The following is a 23,164-nucleotide window of genomic DNA, read 5'->3' as shown; positions in this document are numbered from 1 at the left end:
CCAAGTCCAGGCCAGGAAATCTTTAACGTTTTACATAAATATATTGACTTGGCCATCGCATGAAAACACGTGTAAATTAAATTATTTAGTGCGATGGCCAAGTCAATAATTTATGTAAAACGTTAAAGATTTCCTGGCCTGGACTTGGTATTACATGGATCTCACAACTTTTTACCGTAGAACAACTGAGTTGCGAGACTTGGTTTTTTTGACAAGTATTGTTTTTGATGGGATTTTTATTTACTGGGCACCTAATTCTCTAAGTTCCTATTTATTTTAATGATGACAGTCACTATTTTTTCTGTGACGAGTGTTAACAAATTATTACAAAACTTGATTAAAAAAAAACAATCAATTCCTACTTTTATAATTATTTATTCATAATAATAATTGATTAATTGCGTAAATTATAAATTAATAAAAAAGTAAAAACTGATAATTTTTAGTGCTTTTTTTTTTATAATTAGCAATTTTGGCTCGCACGAGCTTCTGCTCCATGATTGTTGACGTCATTTTACACAAACCATAGTCGCATTGTACAACATAATTTATCGGCCAAACGTGGTGATTTGAATTCATACATAATTCACGAAGAGCATACAATATTGAAAAGAAAATCGTGGTTTTTCTTGAATACTTGACTTTTAAGCAGGCACAATAAATTTTCTCGATCGTCTAGCAGTTTGCGCGTTAGTAAAGACATTAAAAGGAAGTTAAAATCCTTACTTTGGAGCTATGATGTTATACTAGCCGTCGGTAATGCGAAGCAACTAGCTGGCTAGCAGTGCAAATGCGAAACGATGCGGTGAATGTGGGGCAATTGCGGGGAGTGGGGCGTGAGCTGCAGGAGGGAGACATGAGGGCCAAGATGGCGGCGAGGACGCAGCGATCGATGTCCACAGACGCCGCGCGTGGCTAACTCTATTTATACACATTGCATGCTACTTCACACACTAAACGTGCGTAAATTAAAACAAGCCGTTAAGCGGGAGTCTTCGACAGATTTAATAAAGCTGAAATATGATACAATGTACCTTGCTTTAAAATATGCTTGTTATTGTTACGTTGCGTGATGAATCAGAAATGAGATCTGTAGAGAAAAGAAGTTGGCTAGTCTTACTTGGTTAGATTTGTGGTTAGTTAGGATTAGGACGTTATAGTAAATTAAAGTATTGAAAGTTGATGATAGTATGGAAGAAAAAGGTTCTAGTGTGGGTGGGTGATCGAATTATTAGTGGTAAAAGTGACCTAGTGAGCCTACATCTGACATAACTTTTAAAAAAAATAAAACCGACTTCAAATGCGTGAACACAAAAAAAAAATTAAAAATATTGCGTATAAAAAAGTTCATCCCCAATTTTCCACCCTTGGGGGTGAAATATTTTCTTCAAATTCGCACGAAACCACCCTTTTGATAATACCTATTCAACAAAAAAATAATCGTTCAAATTGATTTATAATCGGCGGAGATATTGCGTATAAAAATGTTCATCCCCAATTTTCCACCCTTGGGGGTTGTTTTTTCTATTATTAAATTTAAATGGGACCACCCTTGAGGTATTACCTATACGCCGAAAAAAGATTTGTTCAAATCGGTTCATAATTGGCGGAGTTATCGCGTAACAAACATAGAAAAAAAAAACATACGGGTCGAATTGAGAACCTCCTCCTTTTTTGAAGTCGGTTGAAAATGGATAACCTATGACATGTGGTTTCAGAATCAGATTTGGTATTCTATAGTTCTATACCAACACTCTTTAGCAGTGAACATCCACAGCTATTGATTTTCATGAATTAAGTAACTTAGTTTCCTGGTTTGTCTTTGTTTGGTTTCCTCGTTAAATTCAAATTGATTTTTAAATTGATAATTTATAATTATAGTCTCTTAGATTCTACCATGTTGGTGATGGTGAAAACGTAGCGAAATCCATCCAATTCATCATTTAAAGGAGATACTTCTCTATTATAAAGAAAATATTTAAATATCATCAACCTTTGTTCAACTTTTTATATTACCCCAAGAGATATAAAGTAACCTTTTGTATTTATATATCAAATAAACGCCCGCACCAGCAGCTAAATAGCCCCAGCAGGCCTTATTTCAAACACCTGCAGGTTCGCCTAGTGAAGAATAACACGTACATTGCATAAATTAACGCATGCATGCACCTGCTCAGTTAACTTTCTAACCTTTCAGTTAGAAGTTAATGTGTAACAACGGACCGATTAGTTACATTTTAATCGGATATTTTGAACAACACACTGAAGTTTACATGAAAAGACTTAATTTGCTAACATGCAACTAACAATAGCAAGGTATGTCGTACACTATAATAGATCCATATATTATTCTGTAGGCTAGCTAGGTGATAATCAGTTTATTTTGTATGTACGTATATTGCTGTTGGTGAATGATGTCACGAGGTGATTGATGACTGGCATACTAAAGCGCCGTATAACCTTGTACCTATCTAATTTGTATGTAGGAACTTATTAACATTAGCAATAAGACATGTACTTTTTACAAGCTTTATATTGACTTCACTTGTTAGTATGTGTGGGACAAATCTTGCAACTAAATTTTAGACCAGTTCTCCTCAACCGATTGAGCTGAAATTTGGTATACTTATGTAAGTACGATGACAATGCAATATTATGGTACCATTGACCTGGTCTGATGATGGAGTCAGGAGGTGGCCATAGGAACTCCTAAACGAATCGACGGAATCGCATCGAATTTGGGTTCGTTGGATTTGTCTTTTTGAGCACTTTAGTGCTAGATGATGTTCAGGATCCTGAGATTGATAAACAACTAAAAAGTGTAAAATAAAATTATAATAAAAAAAAAACTTTTTTAAAAACAAGCTTTATTCTGAAATGCAGTTGTACTAAAACGAAAAAAATAATTGTATGCAAGATTCAAATAATTTCGAAAGCTTGTAGCGCAAACAGAAGAAAAGCGGAATAAATTCCATGCGCGATACAAGCTTTCGAAATTATTTGAATCTTGCATACAATTATTTTTTTCGTTTTAGTACAACTGCATTTCAGAATAAAGCTTGTTTTTAAAAAAGTTTTTTTTTTTAAACTTTGTAATTGATTTCTGGGGGCACGGCAGTGCCCCCACCAAGTCGAGCAAAAAAGCGGCACGGCCGTACCATCCTTTTCTCGAAGCAATTCAGGCCATTTTCGACCGCCTGTAACTTCGTTGTGGATAAAACTAGAAGGCTGAATTTTCATTAGCTATGCAGGCATTGTAAAGACACGGTATATTTAAAATTTCATTCAATTTGAACCAGTAGTTTAAGAATTATAACGGGTCAAAGTTACTTAATTTTGTCACTCACTGACTGACTCACTGACTCACCGATCATCAAAACTCTAAGGCACTTCTAGCAGACCTAGAAGCTTCAAATTTGGAATATAAGTAGTGTTTGGTGTATGAATCAAGGAAAAACTAAAATATTTGGAGGCACGGGAGTGCAACCGCCAAGTCGAGTAAAATTTTTCAATTTCGGTCCAGTTTTCTAGATACATAACTGCTGTCTACAAAATACAAAAAGAAATGATATTTGGGGGCACGGTAGTGCAACCGCCAAGTCGAGTAAAATTTTTCAATTTCGGTCCAGTTTTCTAGATACATAACTGCTGTCTACAAAATACAAAAAGAAATGAGATCCCATCAAAAACAATACTTGTCAAAAAAACCAAGTCTCGCAACTCAGTTGTTCTACGGTAAAAAGTTGTGAGATCCATGTAATACCAAGTCCAGGCCAGGAAATCTTTAACGTTTTACATAAATATATTGACTTGGCCATCGCATGAAAACACGTGTAAATTAAATTATTTAGTGCGATGGCCAAGTCAATAATTTATGTAAAACGTTAAAGATTTCCTGGCCTGGACTTGGTATTACATGGATCTCACAACTTTTTACCGTAGAACAACTGAGTTGCGAGACTTGGTTTTTTTGACAAGTATTGTTTTTGATGGGTTACATTATCCCTTGGTGCATTTAACTTTTTGCATTATGAAACAGGGAAGGGAATACAGGCCATTTAACACGTATTTAATAACGTTTTGTGTCAGCAAGAACATTGTTTTTGTCAGTATGGACAAGAGTGATTTATTTAGTTTGAGTTTAGCACATACCTGAGTATGTGCTCCACTATGTTAACCCCTGGATCCACAGGGGTTAATCAATCAGATATTTTCTATAGACATTGATAACACCCACAGTCTTACACAATCAATGTGTTTGGTTGGTGCACATGGTTCACGCGATTTCCATATAAGGTACTCATTAACGTAGTTTTGAATAGTTTGTCTATTTTATATTTCGATGATCTTACGTTTCAAGTAATGATTTCATACCGAACGCCGCTCATGAGGGCGATGACCGCAATATTGAGCGAACGCGAATGTCTCACGTAGTGTTAATGACCTTTTTTTTGGCTGCGCCATCGTCGATCCGTCCGTTCACAAGCATGAATTGGTTAATTTTGGATCTCAAAGCTTTGAATTTAGGGAAGAATCTATCAGGCAAACGTTCTTGCTGGATGAAATAGCATACCCACTGCAGTAATAGAACATTGTAAAAAGTCATTTGCCTTGGTTGTACTCGTTTCTGCGTATTTTATTAAGAAAACTAGCTTTTATTCCTACAAAATAACAACTTATTTTCTTTTTCTACGTCCATCGTAAGTATTGAATCATCAACAAAAACTTCAAGTCAAATAAACAAGTAACTTGTAACAACAATCGAATAATTTTCGTAAGAATTACGTAAAGACTTTCCCAGTTTTCTTCAATGAAATTTTTCGGGAAAGGTGGGTCGTATTCGTATCGTTACGTAACTTTACAGCTTCCATGGCATCATCCCCCGTATTTTGTGTTGTTAAGTCTTGGATCAATATCCAACATCTTGCTGATTACGAAGTATGTAATTAGACCGTAATTTGTTCTTCATTCAGTAGGTACGATGAAGTGGCCTTTATCTTTTTCAATGCACTTGAGAAAAATTACTTCCGCGTCATTCCGTACATGCATGTTTTGGATATAATGTTATGGTATGGAGTATGGACGCTTTCTAATTTTCACCGAATAGGTACTAAATGACGCAATGCCAAGCGCAGCGTGTACATGTGCTATTTAGACAACGCGGCCCTACGAAAGCCGATTGCGTCACCGTTCTACGGTTCTCGGCTTCAATACCACAGCTAGCTGCAATAGATGTACCTACCGATCTATTCTGTATTCTTTATGTATTTCCATTTTCTTCATATTGTAGGAAGTCCTACAATTTACTTTTAATTGAACTTAGTCTTTATCATAATAACGATGATGCATGATGGTCATTGGTCATGGTCAACTAGCATGAAATTCAATTGTGTAATCTGCGGGGAATACTTTCAACATAAGAGAACCATGTGTTTTTGAAAATCAGGTCGACAAGACGATGCGTGTTGTTGAATGTAGGTACATTTGAATAATTACAAAGTGAGGCGGGGGAAACAGTTTGAATGCAATAGTAAATAACAAGTGTTAATATTATTGGAACTTGGGTGAATGAAATGCTCGCCAAACGTAAACAAACAAACAATGAATATAGATACCACGCGGCCGCGCCATAACCCGCCACCCCCTGGCCACCCGCCTTGGGATGGGAAGGTGGTCGGCCCGCGACTAAGCGCGTGCCGCAATCGTCCGCCTGCTTATAGAGGTCGTTATTGATTTTCCAGTCTCGGCTAAATATAGCCGCCATATAACTCTAACCTTGTATAGTTCATTCAAACTTGTTCGAGATGATAATAGCAGTACCATTAGGTAATGTTAAATTCTTTCTTCTAGGTACTCTACTTGATTGTTTACGAATGAAGTTAGGCAATTGAACTTTGATTAATAAATAAGCAATATCTCCCGTTTTAGCGCGGTTGTGTAATGAAAATGATGAAACGAACAGGAACAAGTGAAAAATCGATCAATTTTTTTGATTTTGCAAAATAGATGAACTTGTAGGAACATTTTGAAGGAAATTGGGAAAGCCTCAATTATTTACTCATTATTGTAGATATAATAATATTATTATGTCCTTTTTTGGATTTTCCCTGATAACTAGTATTTGAAATTGCTGATGGACTTTCGATCACTTTTATAGGTCAATACATTTCCTGACTCTATGCAATTGAAATGTGACAAAATATAAATGCATATTTTCTATGAATTTGAATAATGAATATATTTTGACACAATCATAGGAATAATCATTAATAAATTAAATAATAACTCAATAGTCGTCAAAATAATGCAAAACTAACAATACAACTGCACCGTTACTTCCTGCTGACTCGAATAGTCGCTGTGCGCAAACCATAGTATGCTCGCGTCACACGTCTTCCTCGCACTTCTATGTATAGCAAAGCTAATGACCGCTTGTCTTCATTATAGAGCGGTCCATATTATAATCGTAACTTACTGCATGGAAACGAATAAAACCTTGAATCTTGTTTTGATTCAAGGCCGACGACATTGCTCTTAAATGACGCAGTGCCGGTATCGATCGTTCATATTATATGGCCACCGCCAATGTCAAGGTCGCACAATACACATACATAATATTAATGTTCCGAAATATAATTTTGACCGTTATTATTCATGAGTAACAGCAGCATCTTTGTTTTGATGTTACGATATTGCGAAAAAAACGAATTTTTATCTGATATTTTGTCTAGGTAGAGTAGGGATTATGAAAAGTGTCTCTGACCTGTAGTCTGGGTCTGGGTTGATGTCTGGAAATGATCCCACAAAAGTTCACGGGCAAGGTGTCGTTGCCTTTTGCGGACACGTGGTCCCAGTCCTTTAGTAGATAAAATGCAAGAGCAGGTCACATTACGAGAATAATATTGATAATATGAAATGTTGAAAAGTCGGATAGATATTACTTCTAATTGTTGTGAATGTAGTTGCCTAAATTAAAATGTGTTTTTTTTATTATTTTACAGGAAAAGGGAACTTCACTGCCAGCTCAACGTTTAAACAAGTACCCATCAAGAGGCTTATTGAGACATATTTTACAGCAGACATACAATCAAGCAGTCTCAGACCCAGATAAATTAAATCAATATGAGCCATTTTCACCTGAGGTTTGTATATTTTGGATATTTTTTTCTTAATCCTGTTCTAACTGTTATAAATAACATAGTGTTCAATTAATATGCTATCGACATAACTACTTTACATGCTAGAAATGTGTAAAAAAATATTCACATAAACCTAATTACATATTTTACATACCTTCAGTTCAGCTAATGAACTTTACCATTATTTTTGTTTCATCTATGTGGCCTCATTATCATTCTACCAAAAAAATAGAGTCGTTCAACTGAAGCAAAACCTGGTAAACAAGTATTATTTTTGATACAACAATCATTACGAAACAAGAATCGGTAACCATTTTCATTTTGTTTTAGGTTAAATACATTACTAGAAACTATTTACGATGTGATGTTGACTTAAAACAAATTATCAAGTACCTACATTTTATTGACTTCGAGCAAAAGAAGAATACCGAACAAAATCGAAATAACAAGATCACAAAATAGTTACCACCGTCAAATCGATCGACATCTAAGATCACAAAAAATAGGTCACAGATCTAAAATGTATTTTTTTAACTTTTAGTAGTGGGGTGATTGATGTCTGCTGCTGTAATTAATAAAAATGAAATTTTCAAGAATTGCATTTTACTGATATAAAATATCTAGGTATGAAGTAAATTAAATGAAAAAAATTGATTTCAAAATCAATTTCTCAAATGCGGTAATAAAAATAGGTATCATGCTTTTTAAATAAATACACATATAAATATTTCAACATAATCTTTGATGTTAGTATGTTTTGATGTTGGCCATCTACAGATATCTCTATAAAAAGTTCTATAAACTTTTCTTTATTGTATAGTAGTAAACCATGTTGGTTTTAAAAATTATCTAAGGTGCAATTCGTTTTAACTTACAGGTATATGGTGAAACTTCATACGAGTTAGTATGCCAAATGATAGATCAGATCGAAATCACTGCCGAAGATGTGTTCGTGGACCTTGGCTCGGGTGTGGGGCAAGTGGTCCTGCAGATGGCGGCGGCGACACCCTGCCGCATCTGTTTTGGCGTGGAGAAAGCAGAAGTTCCTAGCAAATATGCTGAAGTATGTTTACTTTTAAATACATAGAATTTAAGTTACGTAATACCTCCTGCACTGCACATAGTCTCCGCACTAAATTCTAAATTAAACAATTTGAACATTAACACTGTTGTATCTTTATTTTCAGAGCATGGATTTAAATTTTAGAACTTTAATGCGGTGGTACGGTAAAAAGTTCGGTGAATACAAATTAATAAAAGGCGACTTTTTGATGGATGAACACAGAGAAAAAATAAATGCAGCGACGATCGTCTTCGTAAACAACTTTGCGTTTGGCCCAAATGTTGATCATCAGTTGAAAGAAAGATTTGCTGATTTGAAAGACGGAGCAAAAATTGTATCATCGAAAAGCTTTTGTCCATTAAACTTCAGAATAACAGATAGAAACTTGAGCGATATCGGCACTATCATGCACGTCAGTGAGATGTCGCCTCTGAAGGGATCAGTGTCATGGACGGGGAAGCCAGTCTCTTACTATTTACATATTATAGATAGGACTAAATTGGAGAGATACTTTCAAAGACTGAAAAATCCGAAACTCAAGGTCAGCAAAAGGGTCTGTTTCCAATCACATAATATCTCTATTAATTATGTTTATGTTTATTATATTTTTTATAATATTAGTTTATTTATTACAATAATGAACTTGATCATTCATTCTCAAGTACATAAATAAATAATACATACATATCATAAAATGCAATAGATATTCCTATGTAAAACATTATGAATATTTATTTATAAAACCGAAATAATTTATAAATATTTTATGTGTATTGTATATTTATCAATGTAAGCCAATCGTAATTTTAATTTTTGTACGACTATGTAAATAATATAAAACATGCAATTTCATACATGTATCAAAATGATTTTTATACTTTATCTGTGACAGTGTAAGTAAACAGGTGAAGCACGCTTCGAATTCTTTGCTAAAGCTTCAACTACACCGCCATCGCAGATCGTCATCGCCGGCGCGATAATAGGCCAATGACAGGTCGCGCGACTCATGACAGTCCGTGCATTCATTGGCCTGTGATCGCGCCGGGATGGCGATCTGCACGCGTTTGTGTGGTTGAAGCATTATTCGCTGAAAGACCCTTAAACAGTATGAACAATGAAATGTTTATATAGGGTGTTCAAGACGAGGGCGAGACGAGTGGCAAGAGGAACCTGAGCGCGCCGCCCACGCGCCAGCCCACGCCGGACCTGCTCAACGGGAACAGCAACCACAGCACCGGCTCGCTGCCGGAGCGCCGCCGCAAGGTCGCCAGGCAGCGGCCCGTCAGGTAATTTAATTACGTCAAAAGTTTTTAAAGTAACCTGGTACACTACGAGCCGAAAGACGAGTCGAAGGCCTCCCACTAGATGGACCGACGATCTGGTGAACGGGCGACACAGTACCGGTCTTTGTGGAAATCCTTGGGGGAGGTCTTTGTCCAGCAGTGGACGTCTTTCGGCTGAAACGACGACGGCGACGAATGGTGCTCTACTACGGTCTAAGCTAAGATGTAGGTAAGAAGCTAAGAAGTCACTATCGTTATGTGATTCAATTTTGCAAAAACTCGTCGTTTCAGCCAAATGACGTCCACTGCTGGACAAAGGCCTCCCCCAAGGTTTTCCATAATAAACGATGCTGCACTGTCCGCATCCAGGTTCTTCCCGCGCGCTTGCAAAAACTTACGAATTACAAAAAAAGTAAGGCGCAAGATTGGCGCCACTGGCAAGTGACAGCTCATCAGTGGCGCCAACTGATGATCAAAAACGATAGCTCTGATTTTGGTCTGTTTAATGTTATTTTTGTGCATATTCTCACTGGGAGCCTGTATAAACCGTACTTTTTCTAAGATATCGTTTGTAATCCCACAGGGGAGAGAACGGTCGGACGCGAGCGCGCGCGGCCGTGGCCAAAAGACGCGTGGCGCGGCGCTCGACGGACGAAAGCGACGAGGAGTCCAGCGGCACCGACGACGCGCCCCCGGGGCCCGAGCCCGCGCCGCGCGAGTGGGGCGCGCCATGGGCTTCCTCTTCAGATTCAAGTGAGTGAATGAAGTATCTTTTGACTAATGTTAGGCACTTAGGAAGGTCATAAAGATTATTAAGGTGGTTCTTAAGGGGGCGCTAACATCTCTCATTATCTTTTGTAATTTGGATCCTCCCACCGTTTAGAGACAAACAATGGTATCTAGAGAAGGCATCGAAGCAGGATCAGTCCACTGCTGGTTGTCGCCAACTTGGTTATCATCTCGCGTCATTCTCTCAACCTCTTCTCTTGTCTTTTCGGTCCTTCAGGAACATCAGAGGCTACGCGGTCTGAAGGTGGATTTGGTCACTGAATCTGGATTCATCATTTTTATTGATGTCCTATTCTCTTAAATTGCTACACGATTTTATTTGTCCCCGATTATTTTTAGGGAACCTTGTAAACTAAGGGTGGATTCGATCAAACAAGAGTAAAATATTAATCTCAGAATAAATCGTCGGTTTTGACATTATTTCCCATACTGAAACTGTCAATGTGCCAGTTGTATCAGGAGTTATTCTCGGATAAAAGTTTGGTCGAATCGGGATCAACCTTACGCCCTAGCTGTTTATGAGAAATAAACGCAGTCTGAGTAACATCATTTGTTTACGTCCCCAGATCGGAGTCGGCGGTCGGCGAGCAAACGCAGCGCGAGCGCTGGGGGCGCGCGGCGCAGGGCCGCCGCCCGCGCCAAGCGCCGGCGCGCCGCGCCTGCCGCCATCGCCGGCCTCGACTTGCTACACTCCACCACGCTCGCTTCCACTGCCCATAATGGCACCGTGAGTATTATTTATTTTGTCGTTATAAAGCCAAAAACTATGTTTCTTTTAACTACAATACCCGGCGATAAATATTGCACATCGACCCTTAGAAAGAGACAATCGGCTAATTTCGGTTTCGTAGAGCGTTATCACTGTCTCACTTGAACAATGACTGACAATGACGTTTTGTCAAAGTGTAAACAAACTTTATTTTAAATGTGTGCAATTGATTTTGTGAATTAAATTGCCAAAAACTTTTTATAGTCGTGAAAGAAAAGTGGTTCACAATGTGTTAAAGTATTTGTCGAAGAGAAATACTAAGAGTTCGGACAATATTTTCATTGAATAATGTTATGTCAATGACGTTTTGTCAATCGTATAGGTAGTGTGCGACAGAGATAACGCTCTACGAGTCGAAATTAACCGATTCTCTTTCCAAAGGTCGATGTGCAATATTTATTGCCGGGCATTGTAATGTAATATCGATAGGAGTATTGGTTGGGGTCAATATGCCCATCGATACGAAAGAAGAGGAAGGACTAACACTGACATAAGATTAAAAAAAAAAAGACAATTGAAAAAACAAAATTGTAGAATAACTCTTCAGATGTATTAACTAACTTTAAGATCAATGTTTATTTTACCGTCATACTATGATGCGTGGTTGTGATAGTGTTCGAAGACGACGATTTTCGGCTAAAATTAGCTATCCGAAGGATCAATACTCCCGAGCTGTACTGTAGTTTATACATTTTGCCCCTGTCAGGTAACGGCGCCGCCGCCAGGTTGCGTAGAACAGCGGCTATCAGCTTTGGGCGTGGCTTTACAACCGGCGGAGCGCTTGCACTCAGAGCTGGACATCCCGCGCTCGCCGACCGCGCCCTACAGCCTGCAGTTACTATTGGATATGTTCCGCGACCAGTACCTAGCGCTCGTCCGCCGCATGGCCACGCCCGAGTATGCCGATGAGATCCGCCACCAGATCGACAAGGAGAAGGTAGGACTGACTGCATGCGTGACTAAATTAACGCGCGGTTCACAAAACAGTGGGTAGCTGACAAAATAAACCAATAATTAGGCACTTTTCTAAAAGAACACTTTATTCTAACCATAAAAGCTCAATTTGGTTTGAAATACCTGTAACTCTAAACTTAGCTTGTGTTATTGCTTGGTAATTTAAAGTTTGTAAGTTGAGTTAGCAAAATAGTGAAATTGTAGGATAATCTAAAGCTTATAAAAAGCACATCAATTGGTGGTGTCAACACTGTCAACTACCCTACTGTATGTGACTGCCGCTTAACAAACATAGGCTGCATTTATTGTGAATGTTCCGTTCTTCCTTCTTGACCTTTCATTAGTGCTATTGAATTGCAACTTTTCTTTTAATTTCGAGTCATATACGGAGAGATTATTGTGAGTTGACGTATAAAATTGTATATTACTTTTTACATTGTTTGTTTTAGACGAGTTAGCATAAATATTTTTACTTTGGTCTCTAATTTTGTTTATAAATTCAATTAAAATTTCTGCTACCTTGTCTGAATCAGTATCTGTGTGTAGCGAATCATTGTTTTGTCTATTTTTATTAATATGTTTTAATTAATTTCCTGCCACACTACCAAACTAATAAATAACCCAAAAATATATGGTGATGTCCATTTTCAGGAAAGAAATCAGAAATTGAAGTCACGTGCGTCACAATTAGATAAACAGATTAATGTGCTTATAAGTGACAGTGTCGCACTACTAAAAGCACGTATGAGTGAATTGGGTATACACGCCAATAATACGGTGGATTTACTCGCCAAAGCTAAGGAAATCGTGGGCAGGCACAAAGAACTGCAAAGTAAAGCTAGCAAACTGCAAGCTCAGGTACCTAGTCCTAAAATTTTACTCGTGTTGTTTTTTATAAATTTATTGAAAAATCCTCATATTTATTGGAATGCATGCACATTTGCTTTAAAGTGAATATTTCCTTGTATAACGGACGTATTTCACAATCATTACTATACATAACAGTATCATATTTTCTCATCATTGTTTTCTATTCAGGCATGTTTTACGTAATTAATTTTAATTAAATATTGTGAAATGGGTCTTAAATTATAAAAAGAAATTAAAAAAATATAAGTATCTAGTGAATTGAGTGAATAAATCTTGTAAGTATTGAAAACATTTTACTTTAATTTCAGGTAAACAGTATAGAAGCTGAACAAGCTATTCTTGTTAAGCAGAGAACGTTTGAAATAACAGAAAAATATAGACAGTTAGGTCACATACCGCCCGATGTAGAGATCACTCAGAGCATGGCCCATGATTGTATATTGAAGGAGATATCGGCTACTTTGGCTCATAGAAAACGGTTACATGCGCAGGTTGGACACCTGCAGAATGAAATAATGCAAATGGAGAGGGCTAGCGAGCAGCAGAAGGTGGTTCCGACCGCCGTGCCCGTGGCCACGGTCAAGCCGCACACGGTCAACTCCAAGCCCAGGAAGCTCCGCGAGCAGCGCTCGCGCTCGCAGGAGTGGCCCGACGTGCCCGCCGTCGTCAAGATCGAGGAGCAGAACCCCGAGCTGCTCGCGCAGAAGATCCTCGAAACCGGCCGCCAGCTCGAGGCCGGCAAGGGCGCCAAGCCCAACGTCATCGTCAACGGCTACGCGCGCGAGCTCGACAGGCATATAGACCTTCACAGGCAACAGAAAGGGTGAGTTCAATGGTCTTATTTTTTTTTAGGACTTCCCATTAGCTAAAGCCTGGTCCGTGAGCACGTAGAATCCCGTCCGATGACCCCAAGCTGCACATCCTTGTCGCTCGCACGTAATTATGTTGCTGTCGCGCTCGCACACTCACTGCGGGCGCGCGTCGCACAGTCGCGACAGCAATATAATTATGCGCGAGCGATAAGGATGGGTAGCTTAGGGTCATTGGACGGGATTCTACGTGCTCACGGACCAGGCTTTAGTAAAAGGACTTCGAGACGGTTCCTATTAGAATTTATTCCCGAATGAAGCCCTGTTGGTTTCTGACTCCCATGGTTTGTCATTATAATATGTATTTATTACTAGTTGTCCCGGCGAACTTTGTACCGCTGTATTTTTCTTTTATAAGAACTGTGTTTTTTCACTGTTTAAACCTTCCCTGAACTTTCACAAATATTTCGAGACAAAAATTAGCCAAATCGGTCCTGCCGTTCTCGAGTTTTAGCCAGACTAACGAACAACAATCCATTTTTATTTATAAGAAGAAGAAGAAGATTAACGTGCGTTCCTTAAAATTACGCCAAGATATAATACACCGTATCCACTCTGCTGTAGGGCACATGACTCGCCCCATCCCCATCTGTGGGGTAATCGAATACAATTATTTTGACTCGTGGACACCTTATGGACAGAGGACTCGCTTGCAGGAGCATGCAGCCGAAGGTGTCGCCGCTGCAGCGCGCGCCGGTGGCGGGCGTGGCGCGCGGGCCGCAGCCGCCGCCGCTGGCGCCGCGCCACTCGCCCGCCAAGCCGCAGAAGCCGCTCAACGTCGTCGCCAAGGTGCAGGAGTCGCCCAAGGTCATCAACTTCGAGGACCGCCTCAAGAGCATCATCACCTCCGTGCTCAACGAGGACCAGGAGCAGCGCAAGGTCAGTCCGCTGACTAACTATTGCATCGTGCTCACGTTGAACATGATGCCCCGTTCAGGTTGTTTTCATGGCTATTGGCTCGGAACTGGTCAATTATTATCAGTGATCGGATAATCGGATGGATATTTAAGTATGGTTGGTGGGTGATGAGGATTGCGATTTGGTGTTTAAAATCCTTTTTTAAATACGTATAGGTAGTCTTTTGAGAAAAAATCCAAAAGATATTTACCCACCCCCACTTATAAATTGTTCTAATTTACCGCTGCTCTAATGGACAAGCTCCTGGAATGGCGAAAACGCGACATCAGGTATTTACGCGAGTATTTTACCCCAATTTTCGAAATGCCCACGGCATTGTGTCATGGCTGTGATATTGTGTGAAAAAAACAAACAAACCATGTCCTGTTTCTACGCTCATGTTGTATCCCTCTGTGTAATGGTTGGGAAGATCAATTAGAAACCAAAGAGAAGGAAGATGAGTGTGTCTATGTGCCTGCAAAATTTTGAGCATTTTAAGTGTTTCTGTTGGCTATTATTTGTGGACATCGCTGGGGAATCTATGTTTTGTGGTGGACGTCTTTGAAAATGAACTTCGCATTTGATTATCCGATCACTAGTCATACTTTTCCATAGTAAAGGTCACTTTGAGTTTGCTTTTAAGTTTTGTTCAGTATTTTCTTAGAAAAACCCCGGTTTTTATTATTTACGTCTTACTAGATTTTCAGAAATTTTAATAGCATTAACAAAAACATTTTATCGATTTATTTATTTATCTTGTTTTTTTTTATTATTACTTGTCTGAGATTATAAATGGACTTAAATGAAGAATTGAGGAGTAATTTTTATGATGTGGTATTTCTCAAAACTAAAATAAATAATGCTTATAAAATCTTTAGTTAAAGAAGAAATATTTTATTTTTTACAATAAAAATAATCCTCAAATGAAATAACCTGCTCAGATGTATTTGGAGGAAGGTCCTTTACATTTTTTATTTTACTTCTGATATTTAACAATTGTGCGTGTGTTTGTGTCACAACCAAAACCATCAGATCGAAGACGTCCACGGCAGATCGTAGAGACTCCTTCATAGAACGTCCACCTTGAATGTTATCTACTCAATGCAAAGATGACCAAATGTATGTATTAAAATTGCCTTGTAGCAGTAGCCGCAATAAAAAAAAAAACGCATAAGTGTGCTGTCGTAATCTAGCAACTAAGTGAAGTACTACATCATTGATAGCGCCCGGACTGGAGGTTCAAATTCGAAAATACTGTGGGCTGAGTGTGAGTTTACATCAAACGTCGTCACTAGTGAGCGTGTTAAAAAAATGTATGAAAATTTTAGTTCTTGAACGTTTCCGCTAGGGCGGCTGTACAATCCGTCATACATTTAATGTAATTTTTTACGCGCCAGTGAGGACGTTTGATGTAAACTCACACTCAGCCCTCTGAATCGGTAACCTACAATCTCGACGCTGCCGAGACGGGTCGTTGAACGGGCGTGTGAATCTGTGCAGGCGGCGCGACAGCCGACGCCGAACCACGCGTACGCCAACGGGTACGTGCGGCCGACGAGCGGCGGCGGGGCGCTCGCGGGACACGGGGCGGGCGCGTTCGGGGCGCGAGCGGGGCCGGCCGCCGCGGCGCCCGCGCAGCCGGGCCCGGGCTTCGCGCGCGCGGCGCGGGACTTCCGGCGCGAGCGCTACCCGTTCGAGCGCGCGCGCCTGCCCGCGCACTTGGACGCGCGCCCGCCCGACCTCCGACACATATCGCAACCCGACTACACGCAGGTACGGACTACTAATGAATGACTGGGCTAATAAACTTTTTTCCTGCTAGTCGTTGAAGTTAGCAGGAGTACCAAAACCGCCCAATAAATGGACGTAGATTTGCATGGCTAGTATAATGAATAACAACATTCTTATTCTTACTATAACAAAATTAATAACAATCAAGACGTATTGTGTTTCTCGTGTTTGAAGCTGATCGTCCACAAAATTGTGTCCTGATTTAATCCTAAAATGATTCTCATTTCAATGCACACGATCGTATAAATGAACATGATTGAGAAAAGGGCAGAATTTTGTAGACAATCTACTAACATTATTTTGTGACTGTCATGCGATCGCTCTGTGTACCGAGCATTCGCGCCGCGATCTCGCGACGTCTCGGGCGAGACTTCGCGAGGCGCAAGCTATACGTCATTGAACAAGAAGAGCGACCGCTCGGCAGGTCTCCCCGGCTAAACTGGCGCTGCGTCGGCATCTATCGCAGGAGCGGCTGGCGGCGCCCGGCGCGCGCACCATCGGCGACCTCGTCAACGGCGAGATCGAGCGCACGCTCGAGATCTCCAACCAGAGCATCATCAACGCGACCGTCAACCTCAGCGCGCGCTACCACGAGCCGGCCTCCGCGCACCAGCCGCTGGAAGGTCAGTGCTCAACGTACACGACTAGTCATGAAAATCACTAAAGTGGCTGAAGTTGACTGACCGTCATTTACGGTCAAATTGCTCAAATTTTTTTTGTGCTTTTGGCCAAATCGGAGTTTATTAATTAATTGTTCCAAGCTTAGCACTTTTCTGAACGTGTGCCATGGATCAAATTATCTTAGTATCAAATGACGTAGGGTTTCTTACGGTCCCCTCGTACTATAAATATAATCTATTTAAGCTATCGAATTTCCTACAGGCTTAGCTGCATGTTTACAAGCGCGCGTGCTGGCATCGGAATACTGGCGCGGGCGCAACGGAGCGACGGCGGGCCCGGGCAGCGGGAGCGGCAGCGGCAGCGGGGGCGGGGGCGGCGCCGGCGCGGGCGACGACGAGGCCGCGCGGCGCCGCTCGCCGCCGCTCGACCCGCACTCCAACACGTCCACGCCGCTCGTCGACGAGCTGCCCGACAGCGCGCGACCTGCAGGTACGATGATACATACTACTTTTTGGGATTTCTAATAGACATTAAAGCATAATATGCGTGTTCAGATAAACGGTAGCGACTTTTGATGAAATCGCATAACCTGTCAAAATTTATCTCTCCCGGACGCCTCGTATCCTGATATGATCTTTTCGAACTCAGATGGCGAAGGAACCGAAGAGGTCGACGAAAGCAAATGGCAGGACCGGATAGCGTTTCGCTTCGACCAGATAATTTCGTTCGCTTCCACCGCGATGGAGGATAAACGGCGGCGGTCGGACGAGGCGTGCAATACGTCTCCGGATTCGGGGATCGGACACGGCGAAGCGGCTCGCGGGGTGGCGCGGGCGGCGGAGGCGGCGGGCGGGGCGGGCGCGGCGGCGGCGGCGGGCGCGCCGGGCGGCTCGGACGCGCGCTCGCCGTCGCCGCTGCCGGCGCACCACTTCAAGAAGCGCTTCTTCCGCCGCGAGCAGTGGGGCGCGTGGAGCGGCGCGCCCCCGCCGGCGGCAGTGGACTGGGAGCGGCCGGCGATGTGACGCCCGAGCATCTAGCGCTGCGACGTCTGCCGCTTCGCGCACTGACGACGCAGCCGCGCGGTCGCGACCCGCTCGGTGGGCCGCGGTCCGCGCCGTGACCCCCGGTGCCAAAGTGGCTCCCGCGCGGCCGAACGCCCGTGCGCCGAAACGCGACATAGGTTTGTGGACCGAGCGACGTCTGGCCGCCCCGGCGTTCCGAGGAACCCGTTTCTATGCAGACCTCGGGCTCCTCGGTTGCGCCCGTGCCGCCGGAGCCACGCGCGCCTTAGCGTAATTATCGGAACACTGCCGACGCGAGAGAATGTTTGATGTAAATAAGAGTCCCGATCGCCCGCCGCCGGCCGCCTGACGGCCGTGAGTGCGCTCGACCCCTTCTCGGATGTTGACTGTGTCGTTTTTTGTTATATTTTCGAATATATAATGTAATTATGTATATTATTGAGTTTATTTTACGTTTAAGATTTGTAATTATTTAACACTAGGTTTATGTCGCCGCTCCGTCTGGGCGCAGTGAAGAACTGTAGCGCCGCGACGGTTTGTATTTCATGTGTTCATTTAGGTCTTAGAGTTTGAAATACATGATTCGGTGACGATACAGCGGATCGTTCTTACGCCGGTCGTTTGATGAATGTTTGTTGTTTTATGTGTTTCGTTCTCGATGTTGCGGAAAGCTCACTCTCTGAATAATGTTCATCATTTCTTTGGGAAAACCTTACATTTTATAGCTTTTACTGCTAACGAATGAATAGATTACGTATATATTGTTACACAATACATTGTATTATACCAAACTATGACATTTTTATATTAATAGGTCTGAAAAGGCTAGTGCTACCATATACATTTTACTGTGTAAAAGAATAATATGCATGTTGGATCCGTTTCCAAGACTTTCTACTATTTCTGGAACTAAAAAGACTGCAAATCTTAAGAACCCATCAACAATCAAGAAAGAATTAAGTATACATTATGTATTATTATGTACATCATATTATGTACTTCCAAATGCTGATAACTCATAAAAGATTGAGTTATAAATGGTGAGAGTCTGTGAATCGATCCTGTCGATTTTTAATGAAGTAATTATACGATACATTTAAAATAGTTTTATTAAAAAGTCTGTAATAAACACTCGAAAACAATTATTGTCCACTCTTTAATCAATTATTAAGAAAATAATTGTTATTATGCCTACCTTATTCATATGAATAGAGTTTAAATAGGGCGGCACTTATTCCGCTACCACCAGGTAAAGGAAAAGATAACTGCTTCATTAAAAATCAAGTGGTACATACCTTGTACACATACTTGTATGTATGTACCACGTATCCCAGAATAAGAAAGGGTCCAAAGTTCAGTGGCTCAAAAACTTGGTTAAAATTCCTTTCATGAAAAAGTTACCCGAGTTTTTGCGGAATTAATTTTGCATGCAGATTTTATCTATTTATAATAGTACTACGGTACTTCTTTCATGAAAAGTACTATGATTTTCATCAGATAAACGCGGCATTATTATGTTATGATTGGTACAGCTACAAAAGTTAGCCAATATAAGCACGCTATTTTAAACCTAATTGACTGGTATAAAGAAAAATATTTTATGCTACAGAACATTGCAAAATAATTAATTGCAGACTAGTCATTATGCACTTTACTAGTTGTGTCATTAAGGCTTGGGCAGACCAAACGCGGGGCAGTAGCAGCGCAGTTTGAATACGGGCCTGTGCAAGTTGTAATACAAAAAACTCTTTTAAGTGTGTAACACCAAATTTGAACGCGGGCGCGCGCTCCAACCGCGCCGTTACTGCAACTGCCGAACGACAAACGAGGCGGCGCGGGTGCGGGACAGAAGCGGTGCGAACGCGGGCCCGCGCTGTTGTATTACTATGGCGGCCATAATAATATTAGCATGACACACCGGACGCAGGGCGGTATCAGCGCGTTAAAAGCGGTTTTCGAATATTTAAATTTTTGACAACCGCCCGCGTTGCAACTGCTTTTAAACTGCGCTGCTTTCAGTGCCTAAGCCGCGCTGCAACTGACCCGCACTGCTTCTGACTCGCGTGTGGTCTGTGGAAGCCTTTAGCGTGTTAAATTTGGCACCTGAAATATCCCGTTTGATCAGTGCAAATAAGATCATTTTATAGTCATTGAAACATGACTCATTTTGACATCCAAAAGAAAGAAGTTTTTGAGGTAATAACAAAAGTAAAATTCGTCACTGGCCGTATTTTTTTTTACGCAGAATGCTATCCAGTCGCTAATTGGACTCGCCCCATCAGTAGTTCGCATATATTACAAAAATATTGTAACTTGTTCTTCTCTTGGGTTGTAAAATGCCTATCGCGCTACACTTTTCATCGATCTATTTAATTTAGTGAAAATGTATAGTGTCAACACGCACTTTGGGGGAAGATTTATTTAATAAAAGCAATATTTTTATTTGAATATTGGCCACTTTTGTGGTCAATAAGGTTGATTAAATAAATAATTATGACGAAACTATTAGCATGAGAAGTATAATTCTTGTTTTGCTCTAATACCAAACGATAGTACATTTTGATGGTATTATGGCTAATGTATCTATTTTTTACAGACTTCAAAAAGAAGTATTTATTTTTATTTTGTTGATTTTTTTTAATTAATGTAACGAGTAGAATAAGGTGAAGGATAAGCTAAATATAAGCGTAACACAACGGTGCAAATAAGCGGTTAGATGTTAATTGTCTTAATATTCAAGATTTTTGTTATTGAAACTGGCGTCTTCCCATAACTAGACTCACGTGATTAATTTTATTACAATGAGACGAACAGGACTTTGTAACTACGTTATCTGTGACAAAACCTGGGATTTTATTAGTAGTAATTAATGAGCATAGGTTTAGCAGAAATCATTTTGAAAAATGATAGTTTCGAATTGGCTTGAGGTAAATTTGTTCAAGGATAATTGATAGCTTTAGGGTCCGGTCATTATAGTCACACAAAATATTCCTATTAATTTGGTTTAGTTATTTATGGATTTTCATATTCCATGCTACAATTGTAAAAATCTGATTTGGTATTGCATCAGTGAAATTAATATTCCTGATTTTTAACGTGTAATAAATTGTTTATTTATTAGTTTTCAAATTATATTATATAAATTGGCATTTTAATACATATGTTATAGATTATATCGTGGCTTTCACTAACAGCACTTTTAGTTGGTGGAACACGAGGTCGTTTCTGAATTTATTAACTTGTAAAAGCTTGGTTGTGATTCAATTGTAGTATAAAGCAGTACCAACATCTCATTACTTACCACCAGTTGCAAAATATTGATTATAATTGGCTCATAATTAATTAGCATGTCAACTAAGTAAGAAGGACCAAGTTTAAACCGCTAGATATTTTAAAGGTCTTCGTCGTCGCAATAAAACATATTAAAATAGCTTAGTTGCTATTTTTATAGGTTAATCATTAATTGTCACACGCACATTGGTAGTCATAAATAATACTTTTCGCTCACGAAGATTATCCGCCTTCTAGGTTTAAGACCGAAGTTTAAGAGAATCTGAGTTTTCTTAGACGTGTAGTTATAAAAATTGTGGTACTTACTTAATCTATCCCAATCCCAACTAATATTATAAATGCGAAAGTAACTCTGTCTGTCTGTCTGTTACGCTTTCCCGCTTAAACCTCGCAACCGATTTTGATGAAATTTGGCATAGAGATAGTTTGAGTCCCGGGAAAGAACATAGGATAGTTTTTATCCCGGTTTTTGAAACAGGGACGCGCGCGATAAAGTTTTTCTGTGACAGAAAAAATTCCACGCGGGCGAAGCCGCGGGCGGAAAGCTAGTTTCTTACATAAAGCAATATTTGGTCTACCAATTTTATTAATTAATCTTTGTTAAATAATACTTAACCGCCTTTAGGCTTGTAGCCTATTTTCATTAAGATGTCACTAGTACCATTTCACACGTGAATTTTAGATCTCTGCAGCATTTGATTTGGGACTTCATAAATGTGGTTCTTAATTCGATCAGGGGCCTTATTACGAGAGTACTTTTGTAATCGTTGTTCCGAATGCAGTTTGTAATTATGGATAGTACATATATTTCGATAACATAAGAATAATAATTGTTTTTACTGTATTGAACAACGATCAGCAAAATAATTCAAACTTTACAATAGGAAACGTATGAATAATGTACTATCGGCAACAGTGTTAACTACCCATTGCTGGTTATGTTGTCTCGTTCTATCGCAAAGAATCACCATTTGATGAGAGCGAAAGCATAAACGGAAATGGATAGTTAACACTGCGCCCAGAGCCCCGATTACGGTAATTTTTAACGTCAACAATCCAGACACGCTTCTCGATTCTGCGATACGATTGGTCGTTCAACAGCGTACGTCAGCTGTTTTGACCAATCGTATCGCAGAATCAGAAACGCGTCTGGATTGTAGACGTTATAAAAGTTACCGTAATCGGGGCTCTGTGCTGCGGCCGTGTGTACGTAGTTTTTGTCATTAAGTGAACAAAGTAACAATCGGATAATCAAATTGAATTACTAAATTAGGTAACCGTTATATTAAACATAACTTGTATGTTAATTTAGGGAGCTTAAATTTTATTTGGATGGATTGTACCACTAAGATTGTACTGTACCAAATCGTTAACAACTTTTGTTTTTAGAGTTTGAGCTAGAAGTCGATTTAAGCATTAAATGTAGATAAAATATTTTTGAGAGAAAAATAGACATAGTAGAGTAAAATAGAATTGGTTTGAAATACCCGAAAAAAGTAAAAATATTGTTACAGTTCAGTGATACAAGTATTTTGAATACACTTCGTCAATTGCAATTTTAAATATCAGCATTGAAAACATAAGGTTTTTGAGACTTGAATACTTATACAACATAATATTATTTATTTACTTTTGTTTAGTTTGATGTACACTGTACTTGTATATAGAAACTGTTAATATAATTGTGTATTAGGTAATAGATACTGAATTTGAGCAATGGTAATAATTTGAGACCGACTATTATAGTGTCGAAAGAAGGAAAATATAAGATACATGTTCATAATACAAAATATGCGGCATTTTAAA

General features: G+C 39.9%; 1 protein-coding gene across 1 annotated transcript in view; it reads left to right on the top strand.

Moving 5' to 3' along the window:
• Window positions 1-21,667, top strand: part of LOC135071060 (histone-lysine N-methyltransferase, H3 lysine-79 specific) — a 33,914-nt gene extending 12,247 nt beyond the window's left edge. Inside the window, exons 4-17 of the mRNA XM_063968281.1 lie at window positions 7,002-7,142; window positions 8,017-8,202; window positions 8,327-8,755; window positions 9,334-9,488; window positions 10,069-10,238; window positions 10,841-11,001; window positions 11,750-11,980; window positions 12,649-12,855; window positions 13,176-13,690; window positions 14,393-14,615; window positions 16,134-16,406; window positions 16,849-17,047; window positions 17,307-17,534; window positions 17,694-21,667. Coding sequence (XP_063824351.1) covers window positions 7,002-7,142; window positions 8,017-8,202; window positions 8,327-8,755; window positions 9,334-9,488; window positions 10,069-10,238; window positions 10,841-11,001; window positions 11,750-11,980; window positions 12,649-12,855; window positions 13,176-13,690; window positions 14,393-14,615; window positions 16,134-16,406; window positions 16,849-17,047; window positions 17,307-17,534; window positions 17,694-18,067 — 3,492 coding nt within the window. The 3' untranslated portion in view covers window positions 18,068-21,667. The remainder of the gene's footprint in view (window positions 1-7,001; window positions 7,143-8,016; window positions 8,203-8,326; window positions 8,756-9,333; window positions 9,489-10,068; window positions 10,239-10,840; window positions 11,002-11,749; window positions 11,981-12,648; window positions 12,856-13,175; window positions 13,691-14,392; window positions 14,616-16,133; window positions 16,407-16,848; window positions 17,048-17,306; window positions 17,535-17,693) is intronic.
• The last annotated feature ends 1,497 nt before the right edge of the window (window positions 21,668-23,164 follow it).

The sequence above is a fragment of the Ostrinia nubilalis genome, chromosome 1, assembly GCF_963855985.1.
Source record: "Ostrinia nubilalis chromosome 1, ilOstNubi1.1, whole genome shotgun sequence".
NCBI lineage: Eukaryota > Metazoa > Arthropoda > Insecta > Lepidoptera > Crambidae > Ostrinia > Ostrinia nubilalis.
Note: the sequence above shows the minus strand (reverse complement) of the source record. Positions and strands in the feature narration are given on the sequence as shown.